General features: G+C 29.6%; 3 protein-coding genes across 3 annotated transcripts; 2 read left to right on the forward strand and 1 right to left on the reverse strand.

Moving 5' to 3' along the window:
* Positions 1-2,967: 2,967 nt before the first annotated feature.
* On the forward strand, positions 2,968-5,310 carry LOC107642295 (8-hydroxygeraniol dehydrogenase-like). Its single transcript, XM_016345602.3, has 5 exons — positions 2,968-3,248; positions 3,471-3,584; positions 3,847-4,360; positions 4,585-4,738; positions 4,992-5,310. Exons 1-5 carry the CDS (start codon positions 3,151-3,153, stop codon positions 5,198-5,200), a joined length of 1,089 nt encoding a protein of 362 aa, XP_016201088.1. The 5' UTR covers positions 2,968-3,150; the 3' UTR covers positions 5,201-5,310.
* Positions 5,311-9,011: 3,701 nt separating this feature from the next.
* Positions 9,012-11,947, forward strand: LOC107642292 (putative mannitol dehydrogenase). Its single transcript, XM_088488720.1, has 5 exons — positions 9,012-9,170; positions 9,248-9,361; positions 9,587-10,106; positions 10,742-10,895; positions 10,984-11,947. The coding sequence occupies exons 1-5, from the start codon at positions 9,073-9,075 to the stop codon at positions 11,187-11,189; spliced, it is 1,092 nt and encodes a 363-aa protein (XP_088344846.1). The 5' UTR covers positions 9,012-9,072; the 3' UTR covers positions 11,190-11,947.
* LOC107639904 (uncharacterized) lies at positions 11,322-17,162 on the reverse strand. The gene is made up of 16 exons (XM_021103509.2): positions 17,095-17,162; positions 16,289-16,340; positions 15,910-16,031; positions 15,712-15,762; positions 15,388-15,504; positions 15,072-15,191; positions 14,836-14,971; positions 14,326-14,502; positions 13,646-13,792; positions 13,273-13,379; positions 13,077-13,170; positions 12,828-12,969; positions 12,531-12,690; positions 12,190-12,306; positions 11,900-12,026; positions 11,322-11,582 (listed from the first exon to the last, which is right to left on the reverse strand). The coding sequence occupies exons 1-16, from the start codon at positions 17,160-17,162 to the stop codon at positions 11,322-11,324; spliced, it is 1,998 nt and encodes a 665-aa protein (XP_020959168.2).
* Positions 17,163-18,286: the final 1,124 nt, after the last annotated feature.

Raw genomic sequence — 18,286 nt, forward strand, 5'->3', positions numbered from 1 at the left:
GTGTATTTCATTTGAGTGAATATTATTCTTACAAACGTACACAACTAAAATTAGTTGTACAATGAAATTTAACTCGTGTGTAGCCAAAATCAAATCAGATTGATCTTTTTCTGATGATTATTCAAAAAGCTTAGGTCTGAAAAGTAATTAACTTCATGCTTAGCTTTCTCTATCATTTTTCTTTTTTGGTGCTGTATATACGAATTCTATTATCTATCTATTATATATTATCAAAACCAAATTTTGTTAATTAATAATATAACTGATATAATATATTTTTAAAGATATTATTTATTTCTATTTTAATTTATTTAAATACGTTAATTAATTAATTAATAATTTGATTCGATTAAAATAAATATCAAACTATTTAACATTTTATTTGACCAAATTAATTATAATTAATCAAGGACATTTATTATTTAATTTGACTGAAATAAATAAATTAATTTAATTTTAATTTCCATTAACTTTTTATTTTATGTATTTTAATTAATAATTTTAAAAAATAAATTATTTATTTGATTTGACTGAAATATATATTAAATTGTTTAATATTTTATTTGACCACATTAATTATAACTAATTAATTATATTAACTATTTGATTTTACTAGAATAAATAAATTGATTTATTTTTATTTGTATTAATTTTTTTGTCTTATGTATTTTGATTAATAAATTTTAAAAGTGTTATAATTTTATATAATATATTTATAAGATATTTTTATTTATTTAAATTACTTGATTGAGCTAAATAATTATAATTAATTTATTATATTAATTATTTAATTTAATTAATTTAAATATATATCTTATTTAATTCAATTTATTGTCACATTAATATTTGAGTTATTGTTTATCAAAAGTTTTTTTCATTTCGTTCTTTGATTTTAAATTTCATATTTTTATTTATTATTTATATTTTTTATTTTAATATTAAATCTAATATTTCTATTAATATTATTGGAACTTATTGTTTAATATAGTTATATGCTCACCATCAATTACATATGATCGTGAATATTCTTCAATTTGTATTGTTAAAAAAAAAAACACAATTTCATTATTTTCTTTTTTTATTTACCTATATCTATATTTTATAACTTATTCATCGTAAAAAACTATAAATGCTTTCATTTTTTTTTATTAATTAGTCTTCCATTCGATATTATTTTTTTTTATGATGTATTATTTCTACTCTTTGACTTTTTTAATGAACTATAAAATATTATTATTTGTTTTTTGTCTAATAATCATTTTCTATAGAAAATGATACTAAGTTGAACAATAGTTAATTCCAAATTAAAAAGTTATGTTAATTGGTACAAGTATTATCGTATTTAATTTAACTTAATTTTTATATTAATATAATTGATTGAAAAAAATGATAAATAAAATTACAAAATAATTAGAAAATAGAATGTTCGTAATTATTTTAGAATAGATAATGAAATAATAAATTATAGGATATTATTTTATTTAGATGGTTAATAATTATAAGAATAAAAAATCAATAATTATATTTAAATAAACACTAAAATAAATTTTATGATATTAAATTTATTTTATTATTAATATAGTCTTATAAATAACAATTTTGTACAAGAAAATTGTTAATAAAATTTTATAATCTCCATATTTATACTTATTTAATTTATATATTTTATTTTATTCTATTTTACATAAAAAATTAGAACTTGTCTTTTTTAATTAATTATTTAAAAAATATCGTAAAATAGATTATATATAGTATTTCAACTATGTGACATGATTGGTGTGGCACTTATATAAAATGTTGTGAGATAGTACTAGAAAAAATTATTAGATATTATAGGTGAAAATTATAACTCTTATATATATATTAAATGATAAATTATTAATAAGTTTTTATAATAAAATCACTTTAGCTGGCGTATGTGATATAAATTGATTGGAAAGAGATGATCGTTTTATTTTACTCTAAAAACACTTAATAATGACTCTAATATTAGTTGATTTTTATTATTTTTATTTTATATTAAAATAATTTATTATAAAATATATAATTTAATAATTATATTATTTTTTTTAAATTCAATAATTATTCCTATACCTGTATAGAAATTTTAGTCAAATATTATTAAAATTTTTTAATTTTAAAAAATATCCTTCTAAAAATTATAGTATCTATATTTTATAAATTGAACTAAACATAAATAATTTTCAATAAACACAAAAAATAAATTTAAAATTTTGTTTGATAAAATAATTTTAAAATTTAACACTCATGTCAATATCTTACTATTTTTTTGTTAGTAACTTAGGTGGCGTTTGGTAGAGAGACAGAGACGGAAAGATTAAGACTGAGAGACAAAGACTAAGAGACAGAGATTGAAATAAATATTCTGTTTGGTATAAAATGGGAGACAAAAATTGAAATAAGAATGAAACTCTAATTTAATTTGCACAAAAGGTAAAATTGGAATCAATTAATTGAAATAAGAGTATTTTAGGTATAAAATGTTATTAAAGTTTCAGTCTCTATCTCTAAAAATTTTAGTCCCTAATGTCCCAAATTTTTGGAGGTACTGAAATACTGAAATTTTGGATATAGAGACAGAAATTTTAATACTAGTCTTCTGAACCAACAAACATGAAACTGAATTTTAGTCTCTCGACCTCTATCTCGGTAGCTCAAAACAAACTACCTTATGGAATAACTTGGATAGAAACTAATTTGACTGTAGAAATTAAATCTTGAAAATTAATTTGTATATATGTTATAAAATCTGGAGAATAAAGCATCTGATTTGGTTAAATATTATCATAGAAAAAATAAATGCATTTTATGTACATACTATTTTTAGAATATTCAAAATCTTGTCTTTCCTATTAAAAGGATGTTTCACTTTTCATGTATCAAGGGTTAGCTCAAATATCCATATCCAAGGGAATTAACTACTATGGCACCATATGATTCATAAGTATTAGAGCCACATGCACACACAATCAACTATAACTTGGCCGAGTCACCAAAAAAAAAAAACTATAACTTGGCCTATTCAATATTTGAATCCCGATCCCCCTTGCGTTTGATACGTTCTTCTCATCACTTTGATTATTAATAATTGCTCTCTCATTTTCAAGCCATCGATATCTGATCTGATCTATGGCGGCGTCACCAGAGACGGAGCATCCAAAGAAGGCTTTTGGATGGGCAGCTAGGGACCCTTCTGGGGTTTTATCCCCTTTCAACTTTTCCAGAAGGTACCCTTATAACTAACTTCCCCCATTCATGTTTCATTCGTTACATGTTTAATTTCTTGTGAACAATAAAATCTAGGGTTAGTGAGACATTATCTTTTGGAGCAGATCAAAACGTACAAAACTTGATAGCAATGTTAATTAATTCTTGATAATTGCTTACTAGCTTCATCAAGTGATAACGAAAACTAAATTATATATTTTGTTAAACGGAAATTTGTCCAGGGAAACTGGAGATCAAGATGTGGCATTCAAAGTGATGTACTGTGGAATATGTCACTCGGATCTTCACATGTTAAAGAACGAATGGGGCAATACCACTTTTCCTATAGTACCTGGGTATGCTAATCTTCAAGAGAAAGTTTAGCGGCAGCAGATTTTGTGGTTTTTAACCATCAATTAGCTATCAATGATGTTTTTAATGGTGTGAGATTACATCTAATGGTGTAGAATCATTCAATTTCTTTTTGATGGTTAAATGCTGGCCAAAATTTAACAAAAGTGCTGCCCCCTAGCACTTTTCTTTCTTCAAAATTACTTCGTTTCTTATTAATCAAAACAAATAGTTGTACAAATAACAACACATACATTTGATTTACAGGCATGAGATTGCTGGAGTAGTGACAGAGGTAGGAAGTAAGGTACAAAATTTCAAAGTTGGAGACAAAGTGGGAGTGGGAGTGTTGGTTGGATCCTGCAACTCATGCCAGGGCTGTGCTGCAAATCTTGAAAATTTCTGCCCGAAAATGATCCTAACATACAGTGCCAAGAACAAGGACGGCACCATCACCTACGGAGGCTACTCTGACTCAATGGTAGTCGATGAACGCTTCGCCATTCGCATCCCGGATAACCTTCCACTGGATGTGGCCGCTCCGTTGCTTTGTGCCGGGATCACGGTGTATAGCCCTCTCAGGTATTTCGGACTTGACAAGCCTGGTTTGCACGTCGGTGTGGTTGGTCTTGGTGGATTAGGCCATGTGGCCGTTAAGTTTGCCAAAGCTTTTGGTGCTAAAGTAACTGTCATTAGTACTTCCCCTAACAAACACAAGGAAGCTATTGAACGTTTAGGAGCCGATTCGTTTCTCTTAAGTAAAGACCAAGATCAGATGAAGGTACACGTCTTTTATTTTTGGTGAAAAATCAGTTGCAGTCGACTTCACATGAAGTTGATAACCGAGATGATAACCGAGAGTCGTTAGATAATTTGACTGAATTGACTAAATTTTTATTTATCAGCTCTCAATTATCAACTTCACGTGAAGTCAACTGCACCACATTTATTTTTATAAAAAATGTTATGTAGTTTAATTCATTTTTAACAAGTTTCATTTTCTAGGATGCAATGTATAGCTTGGATGGTATTATAGACTCAGTTTCTGCCGTGCATCCTTTGGCTCCATTGCTGGCTCTATTGAAGCCTAATGGAAAACTTGTGATGGTTGGTTTACCCGAAAAGCCTCTGGAGTTGCCAATCTTTTCTCTTTGTACGGGTAAGACTATGTTAGAAAAAAGTACTATGCTACGTGTACACCAAAATCAGCTACTAAAGTCTGTCACCAATATAAAATATATGCTGGAATACAAATACACGTTAAAAATAAATTAAATCACATATGTATTTATACACAAATATATTGATGGTTGATTTTAGTGGCTAATTTTAGTGTATGAATAGCATTAATAACCAATTTATTAAACATGCCATTTAATAGAGGATTAATTATTATTGTTTGGCATTTGAAGGAAGAAAGATGATAGCTGGTAGTTCTATTGGAGGGTTGAAGGAGACACAAGAAATGATTGATTTTGCTGCTAAACATAACGTGAAACCTGAGATTGAAGTTATTGCAATGGATTATGTAAACACAGCAATGGAGCGCCTCGCAAAAGCAGATGTCAAGTATCGATTTGTTATTGATATCGGAAACACTCTCAATGCCACAACCTCTTAAATACCAAAATATGCATCATTAACATTTTAAGAGTCCTTTTTTTGATCTTTCTTTGTATGTTGGGGAATAATAATATATAGTAAGTAAGTGAGCTAAGTTAAATATTTTATAGCCGATGATAAAATTAGTTTTTTACTGCATTTTAAGGAGAGGTTGGAAGACATTACAATTTAATCGTTATTGCCTCTAGTCTTCAAAAATTATGGAAACTTTCTTTGCTATCTTCATCGTCAGGTTTAGATCCTTTCACACGCTTTATTGACCTGGTTAAGAAGGAACGCAAATTTTCCTCCATAAAAGAAAAATCATGTGTGACATTTAAGAATAGGTTACAGAAAGATAATGAATTTAAATTTAAGTAAAACGTGATACACATCATATCACATTTTTCACACAATTATATGCAATGGCACTCGATTGACATGGTGTCGAGTTCTTCAATAACAAATGTAAATAACACTAGGGATGTAGTGCTTTCATTTAAAAAATTATTAATTAAATACCAATATTAAAAATTATAATAAAACTCTATATTCAAGCAAAATATTTAACCAAGAACCAAGTTTAATTAAGTTGTTAAAACAACTTTTCATCAAATCACACGACTTCTTCTTCTTCTTTGTTTCATTTTCGTTCTCCTCCTCCTACTCCCAAATTTATACACATAGGTTCTTCTTCTTTTCCAATGTTGCGTCTTCTTCTTTTTTTTTTCTTTTTTCATTATCGTCATCACCAATAACACCAACATTTTACTAACATCTTTATTAATTTTGATTTTCTTTGATGCTATGATTAAATAATTTCAGTTTATTTGTGTATTAATTGAGGTTCACTTGATAGTCTAGGGGTGGTGATATGTATCCTACCGCGGGTACCTAACCCGACCCCACCCGGTCGGGTTGGGTTGCCAACCCGATCTGCAGCGGGTAGGGTAGGATGCGGATAGGGTTCTCGTGCGGGTCGAGTAGGGTGCGGGTTGTGCCTCAACCCTACCCGACCAACCCGCACCCTATATGTGTATATGTTATATACTTATATAAAAATATGTTTTAAGTTGATGTTGAACCAAAGACTTCTCACTAAATGCAAAGGATCTCTAGTCATTAAAAGAAGATCATTAATTGATAATTTAATTTTTTTTTACATAAAAGTCAGTTCTATTTTAAATTATCATCATGTTATATAATAATGTTGCATCTTTTTTTGTAACCCACGGGTAGGGTTGGGTACCCGCGGGTTAAGAACGGGTAGGGTTAGGGTTGAGATATTCTCAACTCGCAGGTAAGGTTAGGGTTGGCTCCAAACCCTACCCTACCATATCCATTGCCATCCCTACTTGATGCTGCTGATAAGTATTGACCAAATTTTTTATTCATTAAGTAATTTCGGTTCATTTCTTAGTTTAATTGAGGTTCATTTGGATTCAAAAATAAATTCGATGTGTTTTTGTTAGTCATTGAGCCTTTTTAACTATTTTTTCAAATCTGAACTAATTTTTGTTCATTTGTGTGCTAATTGAGGTTCATTTAATGCTGTTGATAAATATTAACCAAATTTTTTAGTAAAGAAAAATGAAATTATTCATTATCACTTTATTCAATGGCATTAGATTTCACTCATTCCATTTAATTAGTTCAATTTTGAAGAAGTAGTCAATAAGACTCAATCATCAATAAAAACACATCAAATTTATTTCTAGATCCAAATGAACCTCAAATAAATTAATAAATAAACCGAAATTACTTAAGGAATAAAAAACTTGGTCAAAATTTAACAGCAGCATCAACTAAACCTCAATTAACACATAAATGAATCGAAATTAGTTTAATTTTAAATAAGCAGTCAAAAAGACTCAATCATCAACAAAAATACATCGAATTTATTTTTGGATCCAAATGAACCTCAATAAAAAGGAGGAAAAGAAAAAAAGTTGCAATAATAGTAACAATAAAAGAATGATGATTGAGAAAAAACACGCGAAGAAGAAGGAGAAAGGCGAAGAAAAAGAAGGAAGAACGCGAAGAAGAAGAAGGAGGAATGCGAAGACGAAGAAGAAAGAAAGCAAAAAAAAAGAAGGAAGAACGCGAAGACGAATAAGGAAGAAAGCGAAAAAAAGAAGAAGGAAGAATGCAAAAAAGAAAAAATGCAAAAACAAAAACGAAGAAGCGTTATTAAAACGCGCATGTGTACACGCTGCTGATGTAATGAAATTAGTTTTTATTGAGTTTGGACCTGCTTAGTTAGACTTGGATACAAAAATATTTAGATATGTAATTGGGAGTTACACCGAGTTACACCGAGTTACAGTAGAATTAGGTGTTGTATATTGCCGAGTGATGTGTCAACTTTTGCTAAAAGCTATTTCAAAGATAAAAAGTATCTTCCGGGTATATAGAGATTTTATTATGAAAATTATATCCTAACGATGTACAACTTTTAATAAATTTCTAGTTGCATGGCTTTATTAGAACCAGTTGTTCAAGACTAATAATAATAATAATATCTTCAGTGTATTTATGGGGAAGTAGTATTCTTGTTAGCGGCAGATAATAATAATGTATAATTCTATCGTCTCCCTTATTAGGCCAATAATTAGCTTTTAAGAGGAAAACAAACGAACCGGTTTGCTTGTTGGAAGCTTCGTCACTTACTGACTCATATTTTGTCGTAATTTTCAGTTAAATTACATCTTTATCCTTCTTATATGAGTTTTTAATTAAGCAAGTTGTTCAAAGTTTATTATTCTCAACGGTCAATATTAATTTAAAATTAAACGCGAGGCTATAGTTCTATGACGTTAAAACATCATTAAAAAATGCTTTTGATAGGCTGCTTCAATTTTTCTGTTAATTGATATATAATTATTCTACAACTTGCAATTTAAAGTTTCATTTCAAATGTATAATAAGTCTAGGGCCTAGGGACAAATATTGTTGTTTTCAATATCATGTACGATATGAAGAGGACATGGACAATATTATTGTTATTGTTTGCCACTGACAAATGGATTGCTGCAAGCATAAGGCGGGATTCGAACCCCCAATACTTGCTTAAGCGGACAAGGGAGCTGATCGTTCGACCAACCCAAGTTGATTTCATTATATTATAATTATTATATGGAGTTGGTGTAGATATCTTACATCATAGACAGTCTTTTCTTATGTTCTTGTTTTCATGGTTGTTAGCACATAAGGTGTAATGTGCTTTTTATCTTTGATGACAATGTTAACGTGACTTTATAAAATATTTTTTGTTTTGGTTTTGCATTTAGTTAACAACCGGTTAATATTCCTCCTTTTTCTTTTTCTTCTCCTCTTAATTAGTCTTTGTTCATCTACTACTACATTGTAAATTAATTTTCTAAAAAAAATTTGTGATCTTAGATAGTTGTAGATTTTGAGTTTAATCCTTCCATATGTTATCAAAAGATTTTTTTTCTGCATACAAGAACATCAAAAGATGTCTGGTCTCTCATAATTTAAAATATGTGTGGAATATATGTATATCTGTCAAAGAAAAAACTTTTGTCCAATAATTTTTAATTTTTTTGTCATGATCATTTAACTACTATCAATATTAAATTATTTTTTGATAAATAAATTTAAATATAAATTATATATTTTTTTATATTTAAAATTTCTGTATATATTATAATCGACAAAAAATAATAATATTTATTTACCATGTAACCTTTTTCTCTCAAAATAGTAAATATATAAAAGTACATACGTTACCAAAGACGTAATAAACAGTACTACATACTACCGCACAAATAATGATTATAAAAGGATAGATATTAAGGAGGTGTTTTGCAATTGGATCCTGATTAGTTTCAAGTATATTAGAGATCAGATACTAATCATACTATAATAATGGCAACACAAGCTGAATTTGAGCATCCTAGAAAGGCCTTTGGTTGGGCAGCTAGGGATACTTCTGGTGTTCTCTCACCTTTTAATTTCTCTAGAAGGTTTGCTTCACTCATATCAAGTTTTTCAATTGATTTCTTGCAACTTCATTGAGAATTGGTTTGTGAAATTTTTGCAGGGAAACGAGAGAGAATGACGTGGCATTCAAAGTTTTGTATTGTGGGGTATGCCACTCTGACATACACATGCTGAAAAATGAATGGGGGTTTTCCCTGTATCCAATAGTTCCTGGGTAATAAATAATCCTTTATTGGTCGAACTCAGGTGCAATCGACTTCACGTGAAGTTGATAGCTGAAAGTCGTTAGATAGTTTGACTGATTTGACTAAATTTTCATCTAACGGCTCTCAACTATCAACTTCAACTTCACGTGAAGGTGTTGTTTCCACCTCCTTCATTTTACTTCTGTATTTAAAGTTTTGCGTATTTTGAATGTGTTCTTCTTTAAAACATGCAGGCATGAGATTATAGGCATAGTGACAGAGGTGGGAAGCAAGGTAAACAAGTTCAAAGTTGGGGACAAAGTTGGTGTTGGATGCATGGTTGGTTCTTGCCGCAAAAACACATGCAGAAACTGTAATGATGCTCTAGAGAACTATTGTCCACAAATGATTCTCACATATGGTGTCAAAGACACTGATGGCACCATCACCTATGGGGGCTATTCTGACTTAATGGTTGCTGATGAAAACTTTGTGGTTCGAATTCCTCAAGGGTTTCCTCTTGATGCTGCTGCTCCTCTCCTTTGTGCCGGGATCACAGTGTATAGCCCTCTTAGATATTATGGACTTGACAAGCCTGGACTCCATGTGGGTGTGGTTGGTCTTGGTGGGTTAGGTCACATGGCTGTTAAGTTTGCCAAAGCTTTTGGGGTTAAGGTAACGGTGATCAGCACCTCCCCTGAGAAAAAGGATGAAGCAATTCAACTTTTAGGAGCTGATCACTTCCTTATAAGTCGTGACCATGATCAGATGCAGGTGAATGTTTGAATATATTTGGATGGTTTATTAGGGGCACATATCGGTTTGGTTGGGGTTTATAGTAAAATTAGAATCAAACCGATCAAAATATAATTGGTTTGGGTTGGTTTGGATTTGTATTTTTTTGTACATGTATCCGAACCAAACCAAACTGATTAAAAACGGATTGATTCGATTCGGGTAATTGGGTACTTGATGACTTTCAAATTCATAAAAAAAAAAACTAAATTTTTATCTTAAAAATTCAACAAGTACAATAAATATGTAATATTAATAAAAATAATCCAAACATGTTAAATACCAAATACATTAAAAACTAAACTCATTAAAATCCAAACATATTAATAATGAATAATCATTGTCTAATGAAAAAGTCATATATTTTTTTTTTATTTAATTAATATATGATCGGGTTCGCGGGTTGGTTCGGGTTCCGCACCCCAAAATTGATACTCGAACCAATCACTAACAAAAGTCATCAGTTTAATTCGGATTGGATCCGATTACCCGTTGATTTTAGAACCAATTTAATTCGTTCGGTTCGGATTTGGACGGATAATTGGGTACCCGCTACCCGTGCTCACCCCTATGGTTTATTGAATAAATATTTAAATTTTGTGTTAATTTTGCAGGCTGCAACGGGCAGTTTTGATGGTATTATTGACACAGTTTCTGCCTTCCATCCTTTATTGCCTCTAATTAGTTTATTGAAGTGTCACGGGAAGCTTGTAATGGTTGGTGCGCCGGAGAAGCCTCTAGAGCTGCCAGTATTTCCTTTAATTATGGGTATACATAATTAATAATAATACGTTACAAGTTAAATCAACATATTATGGTGTGACCTTAATTAAGTGATCATTATTTTGGGATGCAGGAAGAAAGACAGTTGCCGGTAGTACCATCGGAGGGATGAAAGAGACACAAGAGATGATTGATTTTGCTGCTAAACATAACGTGAAACCTGAAATTGAGGTTATTCCTATTGATTATATTAACACAGCATTAGAGCGTCTACTCAAAGCTGATGTCAAATATCGTTTTGTCATCGACATTGGAAACACTCTAAAACCTACCACTTGAAGCATTTACTGTCATATCTTTGTGTTTTGCGTTTTTAATATATTATTCTACTACTATGCACTTCCTTTCATTATAAATAGAACTAAATTATTGTAACATCTTTCTATATATCTCCACTACTACTACTACAAGTTAGTGATCAAATCCAGGGGATGAAGGTGGAGGACCTTCTAAGCGGATATAATCATACATGACTCCTTGAAAAGCAGTTAAAGCTTTAGATTGCTTCAAATAGATGATGTTCTTTCCTTTCACCAAATGCTTCCCACTTACACCTATGCTATAGAGCCTATACAATCCATGGATGCCATGCCTTGCTATGGCATTGTCTCCTCCTACTTGTCCTGTTGTGAAGTGTGCAGGATTTGCATTTTTAGGGTCATTGAACCAAACCTGAAATAAAATCCATTTCATGCAAAATAAATTTGTATTCTAGTATCTAAGCACTTATAAACTATGTTATCTAATTAAGCATAACTGCATATCCAAAAAAAAGAGAAATGTTAGGACCAGCAACTTTTGTGATTTGTAACCATCAAATAGCCATCAGTGATGGTTTTAATAGTGTGAGATTGATGTGAGATTTCATTCAATGACTCACTTTTTTTTTGTTGGTTACTTGCTGGCCAGAATTTAACAAAGTTGCTGATTCCCTAGACTTTTCCGAAAAGGAATGTTAAATTGTGTATGCTAGAATGAAAATACTGAACCTGCAATTTGGCTTCAGTTGAGGATGCCAAAGCCAGTTGTAGTGTGTATATTCCTCTGGATGTGACATTTGGAAGGTCAAATACAATTTGCCATGTGCTTGGTCTGTATTTCTTCTCTCCTATGTTCCTACATACATAACACAACACAATTTAGAGTTAAAAGTTAACATATATAACTCCAAATTACTCTGTCCAATTCTAAATATTTTTATATATTAGAAAATTTGTGTCTAAATTACTCCACTTATTTAAAATGGAAAGAAATATATAACACTGTTAACAGAACTTACCTTGTAACGTGAGCAAAGTACCAATCCTTGCGATAGTCATTAGCACCAACAACGAATACAAGATCATTATGTGGATGTAATTCCGCGTAACGTTCCCACAATCCATATTGCCTAAATCTGTTAGAGTTGTGGAAACAAATTTAATTTGTCTAAGTAAATGGAAAACAAATATGTAATAATAATAATAATTATATTTTTTAACGCGTCTCTTCACGCAATAGCTTCTTTTAGATTTTTATGAATTTTTTAGTTAAAAATAAAAGTTCTGATATCATATTATAAACTAAATATCCTTAAAATTTAAGCCGATAGAAAAAAAAATACACGACTAGTTAACGTACTTGTCAATGGTGTGATTCTTGTATAAGTTGTTCATGAGCTTAGGGTTAGCGTCTGGCACAAAAAATTCAGCAGCTAAGCGATCAGGAATTCCAATCTCCCAAAGTGTTGGACCATTTCTTGGAGGATTATACACAAGTGTATTCAAGTTGGTGGAGCATCCTACATGCACAGTCCATATATGCAAGTGAAACGTTTCTTCCATAACAAGTTAATTATGTGCAATAGAAATTATCAAGTGTTTTTAGAATACTGAGTGCAGAAGCTTAATAAAACCCACCATAGAATGAATATTGTACCTGGTGTGATGGTTATTGTGTTATTGTATTTGTAGTCTCCAATAAAACCAGGAACCCATGCATACAAATTGTAATCACCGGGTACAATATTGTTTATTTCAAAATTACCCTTCTTGTCGGTTCGAGTCCAAAATTGATAACCCTGTAAATGCATTCGAATTATTTCTAATAAGCACTAAAGCTCTAAGAGTTGTAGCTAGAATATGTAAAATTATTCTTATTGCTTTTATTAATAACATAAATGTAGACCTTGCTTTCTTTCTGCCATGATCCAGGATCTCCAGGTGAAGCTAAACCAACGTACGCACTGTTAGCATTTTGAAGGCTCTGTCCTTTGATGAACCTATCAAAATTAAAGCAAGTACATTATTCATATACTGTATAATCACATAATGTTAGTTTTCCAGAACTTAAATAAATAAATAAAAAGGTGATTTTTGCATACCTATCTTGGACTTGCAACCTTCCTGACACTGTTCCACGTTTATTGGCTGGAATGAAATCGATTGATCGAGGAAAATTATATGGCCAGCTTTTGGCTTCATTGGATTGCTACATAATTGTGAAAAAGAATGATTAAGAATTAGAAAAAGTATAGGTAACTAACAAAATTTTTGAACAATGTGTAAATAATGTGAATTAATAAGGTTAAAAGAGTAAATTTAATTAGTAACATTAAATTATGGTGTAGTGTATTTTCATTTAATTGGTAATTGTTCATGTTGTTCAAAATTTTCATTGTTCTCCTAACACTCTCCTAAGAATTATTACTATATGCGATATAACAAATTTTGAAAGATAATTTAATAGATAAGTACCTTTTGTACGGCATCTAACCACAAATTTTGATTACTTGGACCAGAGTTGAGGTAGATAAAAACAGGGCCAAAAACCTTCTTATAAAGTTCCCCTTCCTGAAATTTCATATTTACCTCCCTTCCAGCATAGTGGTTGCTCACAAACATCTACACATGTTGGAAACATCAACCTTGTTATTTGATTAATTGATTTCGTTCATGCAATGATGCATGGGTAATTATTAACATTTTTTTCATGGACAAATATTCGCATCAGTCTAATTTAATAATTGTATCGGTGCTTAATTTTACAGCATAAATTTATAATTTTAGAGTCACGTAAAGACAATTTAATCATCGTTTTTTTTTTGGTGACTCAATTTAATCATCGTTTGGAAATTTTTTTTTCTATCTTCATTTTTTCTAAAAATCTAAATATAAGAAATTAATTTTTTTTAATTAGCCAATATTAAATAATTTTTATTTAAAATTCTCAGTTTTTATTTTTTTAGAAGGATTCAGAATTTAGAACTAGGACTTAAATTTTAAAATTTATGATGTAGTATTTAGGATTTAAAATAGAATGAAAAATAATTTTAAAAGATTAGCTGATATTGACAAAAAACTAATCTATCCAATAATTTTTTGTTTTTTTTTTTGGACCTAAATATTTTTTTTTTTTTTAAAATAAAACTTCTTACCGAGAGGGCAATTGGGCCAACATGAGAGGTGAGATCTTGCTTAATAGGCCCACAATTGCGGAACTCATTGCTGGGTGTTAAGATCCAGAACCCAACACGTGGCTCAGAATATGGGCTTGTCCAACCATTAACCTTGTTGTCTTCATTCTCGATTGAGTATTGGTACTTATCATCCACCTGACCCAAAAATCACACCATAATAATAACTATAATATCATTACCACAAGACTATGTTTTTTTTATAGAAGGAAGATGAGTATTGAGTAACATACTCTAATATTTTAATTTTTTATTTTTCTTTTTAAATTTGAGATGAATTAAAATTAAAAGGTTTAATTTCTGTATTTTAAAATTTTTATCTTTTAAAAGATTCGATTTTTGTATTTTCTAAAAACCAGTCGACTCCAGATTAAACAGGATTACATTTGAAATTAACATACTAACAATTCATAATATGAAAAAAATACTACTGTGAATTTAATATTAAAAATAAAAAAAATCCATAGATACCTCTCTAAGAAAATTTCGTTCTAATGGCTTGGTTAAGAGAACGGCTTCAGGATAATCTAGGGTTTGACCATTTTCTCTATCTGCTTTAGATGGCATCATCCTCTGCCTTGTGTTTGATATAGCCATATAGTGGAACCTGATATCATCATGTGTTGGTATTATTTTCCTCATCAGCTAAGCACAAATTATTTAATTTAGTACATTGACTATATATTTTTGTAGTAAGTTGAGATGACCTGTCACCGGCGAGCTTGAAAACAATCCTAATTTGATCAATTTCCACAGCTGGAAATCCTTCTAGGCGTTCCAATATTACGTATGGATAAAACCCAGAATCCCCTCTTCTCAATATATACCTGCAAATTCAATTAACTTAATCTTCTGCATAATATTATTAGTAGTATTTAGTGCAACTCAATTCAAAGTTTTGATACTGATGAGGTAAAATGTTTTCTCCATGCAATCAACATAAAAAACTAATTATTATTTATAGTGATGTGATACGTAATTAAATACACGTGTAAATAAACGTATCAACATGCTATGATGCACCTTATGTCTATATTGAAGGGGACACCACCACCTCGTGAAGGTGACCATGTTCTTGTAAATGAAACTTCCACCATATTCTGGTCCTGTGCTATAACTTTAAAATCTGTCGTCTCGGTTCTGCAGTACATATATATGAAAAATAATATTATTGTTGAATCCTAATTCTCATGCTATTTTTAATACATAAAAATTTACATATTTTTAAAAATGTTGAACACTCTTTAATAATAGTTTTTTTTTTATATAGGAGACTCGAACCCGCAACCTTTTAATTGAATATGGGAAGACTGTAAAAGAAATAATAACGCTGAAATATAAGCTTACTTTGGTTCGCCGCCAGATTCTCCTGGTTCTTTTGTGACAAAGTCCACGTACCTAAAAATATGAAGGCCCAGGTCACTATCAATTCAAACATGACTTATATATGTTAATCCAAATTTAATTTCATGACATAATAAAGCATATTAGATCAATATATAAGCTAAGCAAAGTTTATTTATTTAAGATTGAAGAAATAGGTACCCTCTATTCTTTTTGTCATTTCGAGCTTCAAGTATGTTGTCAATTCCATTATATGATATTCCAAGAATATAGCCCCCAGGTTTTGCCAAAGTGATGGAAACGATACCGTTTTGAAGGATCACCTGAAACTCCAAATCAATTGTGTGATGAGTGTATTTATAATAAGACATGTTTTTTATTCTGTGTAATAAATTTTTATAAAATATTTTAACCATTAATTCTGATAAAATATAAAAAGAACTAGTTAAGAAGTTTCTTTATAAAAATAATAAAATAATGGATTAGTTGATATCATATTTTATGCACTAAATGTAACAAAATTTCTTAAGGTTAAATACAATACTTAACAAGAAAACTAAATTAAAGACTTTTTTATTACCCGGTCAGAATTATTCAGAATAACTGGAGATGTCAATTTCGCCTTTGAATCTCTTCAGCGAGTAGAAGCCATGCATATGAAAAGGAAATAGTGAAAATAAGGTAAAAAAATTAGTTACAAGAATTCTGTTGTCATTTTAATATGATTTTTTTTTCAAAATATCTTTTGATTTTGAGAAATCAGTCCTACATAAATTAACAAGAAAAAAAAAAGAAGTTTTTGGCATTGCATTAAACATCTACTTAACTTGTAAATTTAAAACCATAAAAGTTATTTGAACTACTTCATACATACTTGCCAAAACCATAAAAGTAATGTGAAATAATATTTTACGAATAAATAAAATGAATCATTTTAACTCTACAAAGAAAAAGAAATGAACATCACATATATTTAGTTTTAAATTTTCAATAATTAAATTATTTTTCAATAATGTTCTTCACCAAAAATAAAAAATAATTAAAAAAAATTACATGATGAGATTTTGAAAGCTTTCACCATGTGATTAATTTAGAAGAAATGGGAGTCTGCTTTTATTTCTCGATATCCGTTACTATTTAAGTACTTATGATTACATTTCAAGCATATATGAGGATTGAATTGAATATAAAGATAGAAGTAATTAATCTACATATCCATATATATATAGAACGTTTTCCTTTTGAATGCTTATGCTTGCCGTTACTTAATTTGTTTACCGATGAGTAATAACGTACAAAAATCATAAGCTAAGAAGGAAAGCATCATTTGTATTTTTTTTTGTAAAAGAAAAAGAATAATAAAGGAATGAAAGTGTTAGAGAAAACCTAAATGAGCTCTTCACAGAAGATGCACCCAGCAAGAAGAAAAGCAGTGCAACGTAGACCACCTTCATCTTCTTGCCAATGTAATAAACCTGCAAATTAAATTAAATAATATAATTTTTTTCATAGTTTGATTTCATATTATTAAACTACTCTTCCACCTTAACACATGACAACAATAAAGAAGTCTCGTGCCCCACAAATTCAACCCAATAGAATATATAAATTCAATTACAATTTTAGTCTTTATTATCTTATCTTTATCTTATCTTTATTTGCTTTTATCTTTCACAGAACAATGTTCTATATATATTTAGTTTTACCTTCATAGTATAACTAAATATATATATAGAACATTGTTCTGTGAAAGATAAAAGCAAATAAAGATAAGATAAAGATAAGATAAGATAATAAAGACTAAAATTGTAATTGAATTTATGTATTCTATTACACTAAATTTGTGAGTCATAAGACTTCTTTATTGTTGTCATGAGCTAAGGTGAAAAAGTAGTTTAATACATATCTCTAATAATTACCAAAATAAACTTGTATTATGATCTCAATTGAGTAAACCTCAGGAACAGGGAAAAAAATTTCAGTGACATGCATTGTGAAAAAAATGTACTAACCTTTGAAAATCAATAATTAATCTCTTTATGATATATGAAAGGATCATCATGAGAGAAGAGACGAAAATATTTATGCCCTATTTATATGAATTTTCGTTGGAATGACTTCTTCTAACTCTATATATATATGTTGTCACTGAATTCTCTTTGGAACTTCAAAGGACCTTCATATATTAAAAACTTGAAGGCTAAAGTGAATATTATATATTACCGATATGTATATGCATTGGTGTGTGTGTGTGAGAGTGAGAGAGAGAAAAGGCAACTCAAGAAACAACTTTAACTTCTCTATGATATAGCCACGTTTTGTAGAGTGCCTTTTTCAATTTTCAATTTTTTTTTTACAAGAAAGCAAGAGTTACTTTGAAACGTGGACTAGATTCCAAATGTGGGCACAATAGTATTTCAAAACGATTGAGAATAGATGATTTCGGAAAGAAGATTTTATTGCATGATCAAAGGAATTAAAAAGTACTATCCAATTGTGTTGATTATATATATTTAGAAAGGAAAAAATATTTTTAAATTCTGCCAAATAATTATTATTTATTAGGTTTACTTTTATA

This window comes from Arachis ipaensis, chromosome B5 (assembly GCF_059453495.1).
Source record: "Arachis ipaensis isolate K30076 ecotype BB chromosome B5, ASM5945349v1, whole genome shotgun sequence".
In the NCBI taxonomy this organism is placed as follows: domain Eukaryota; kingdom Viridiplantae; phylum Streptophyta; class Magnoliopsida; order Fabales; family Fabaceae; genus Arachis; species Arachis ipaensis.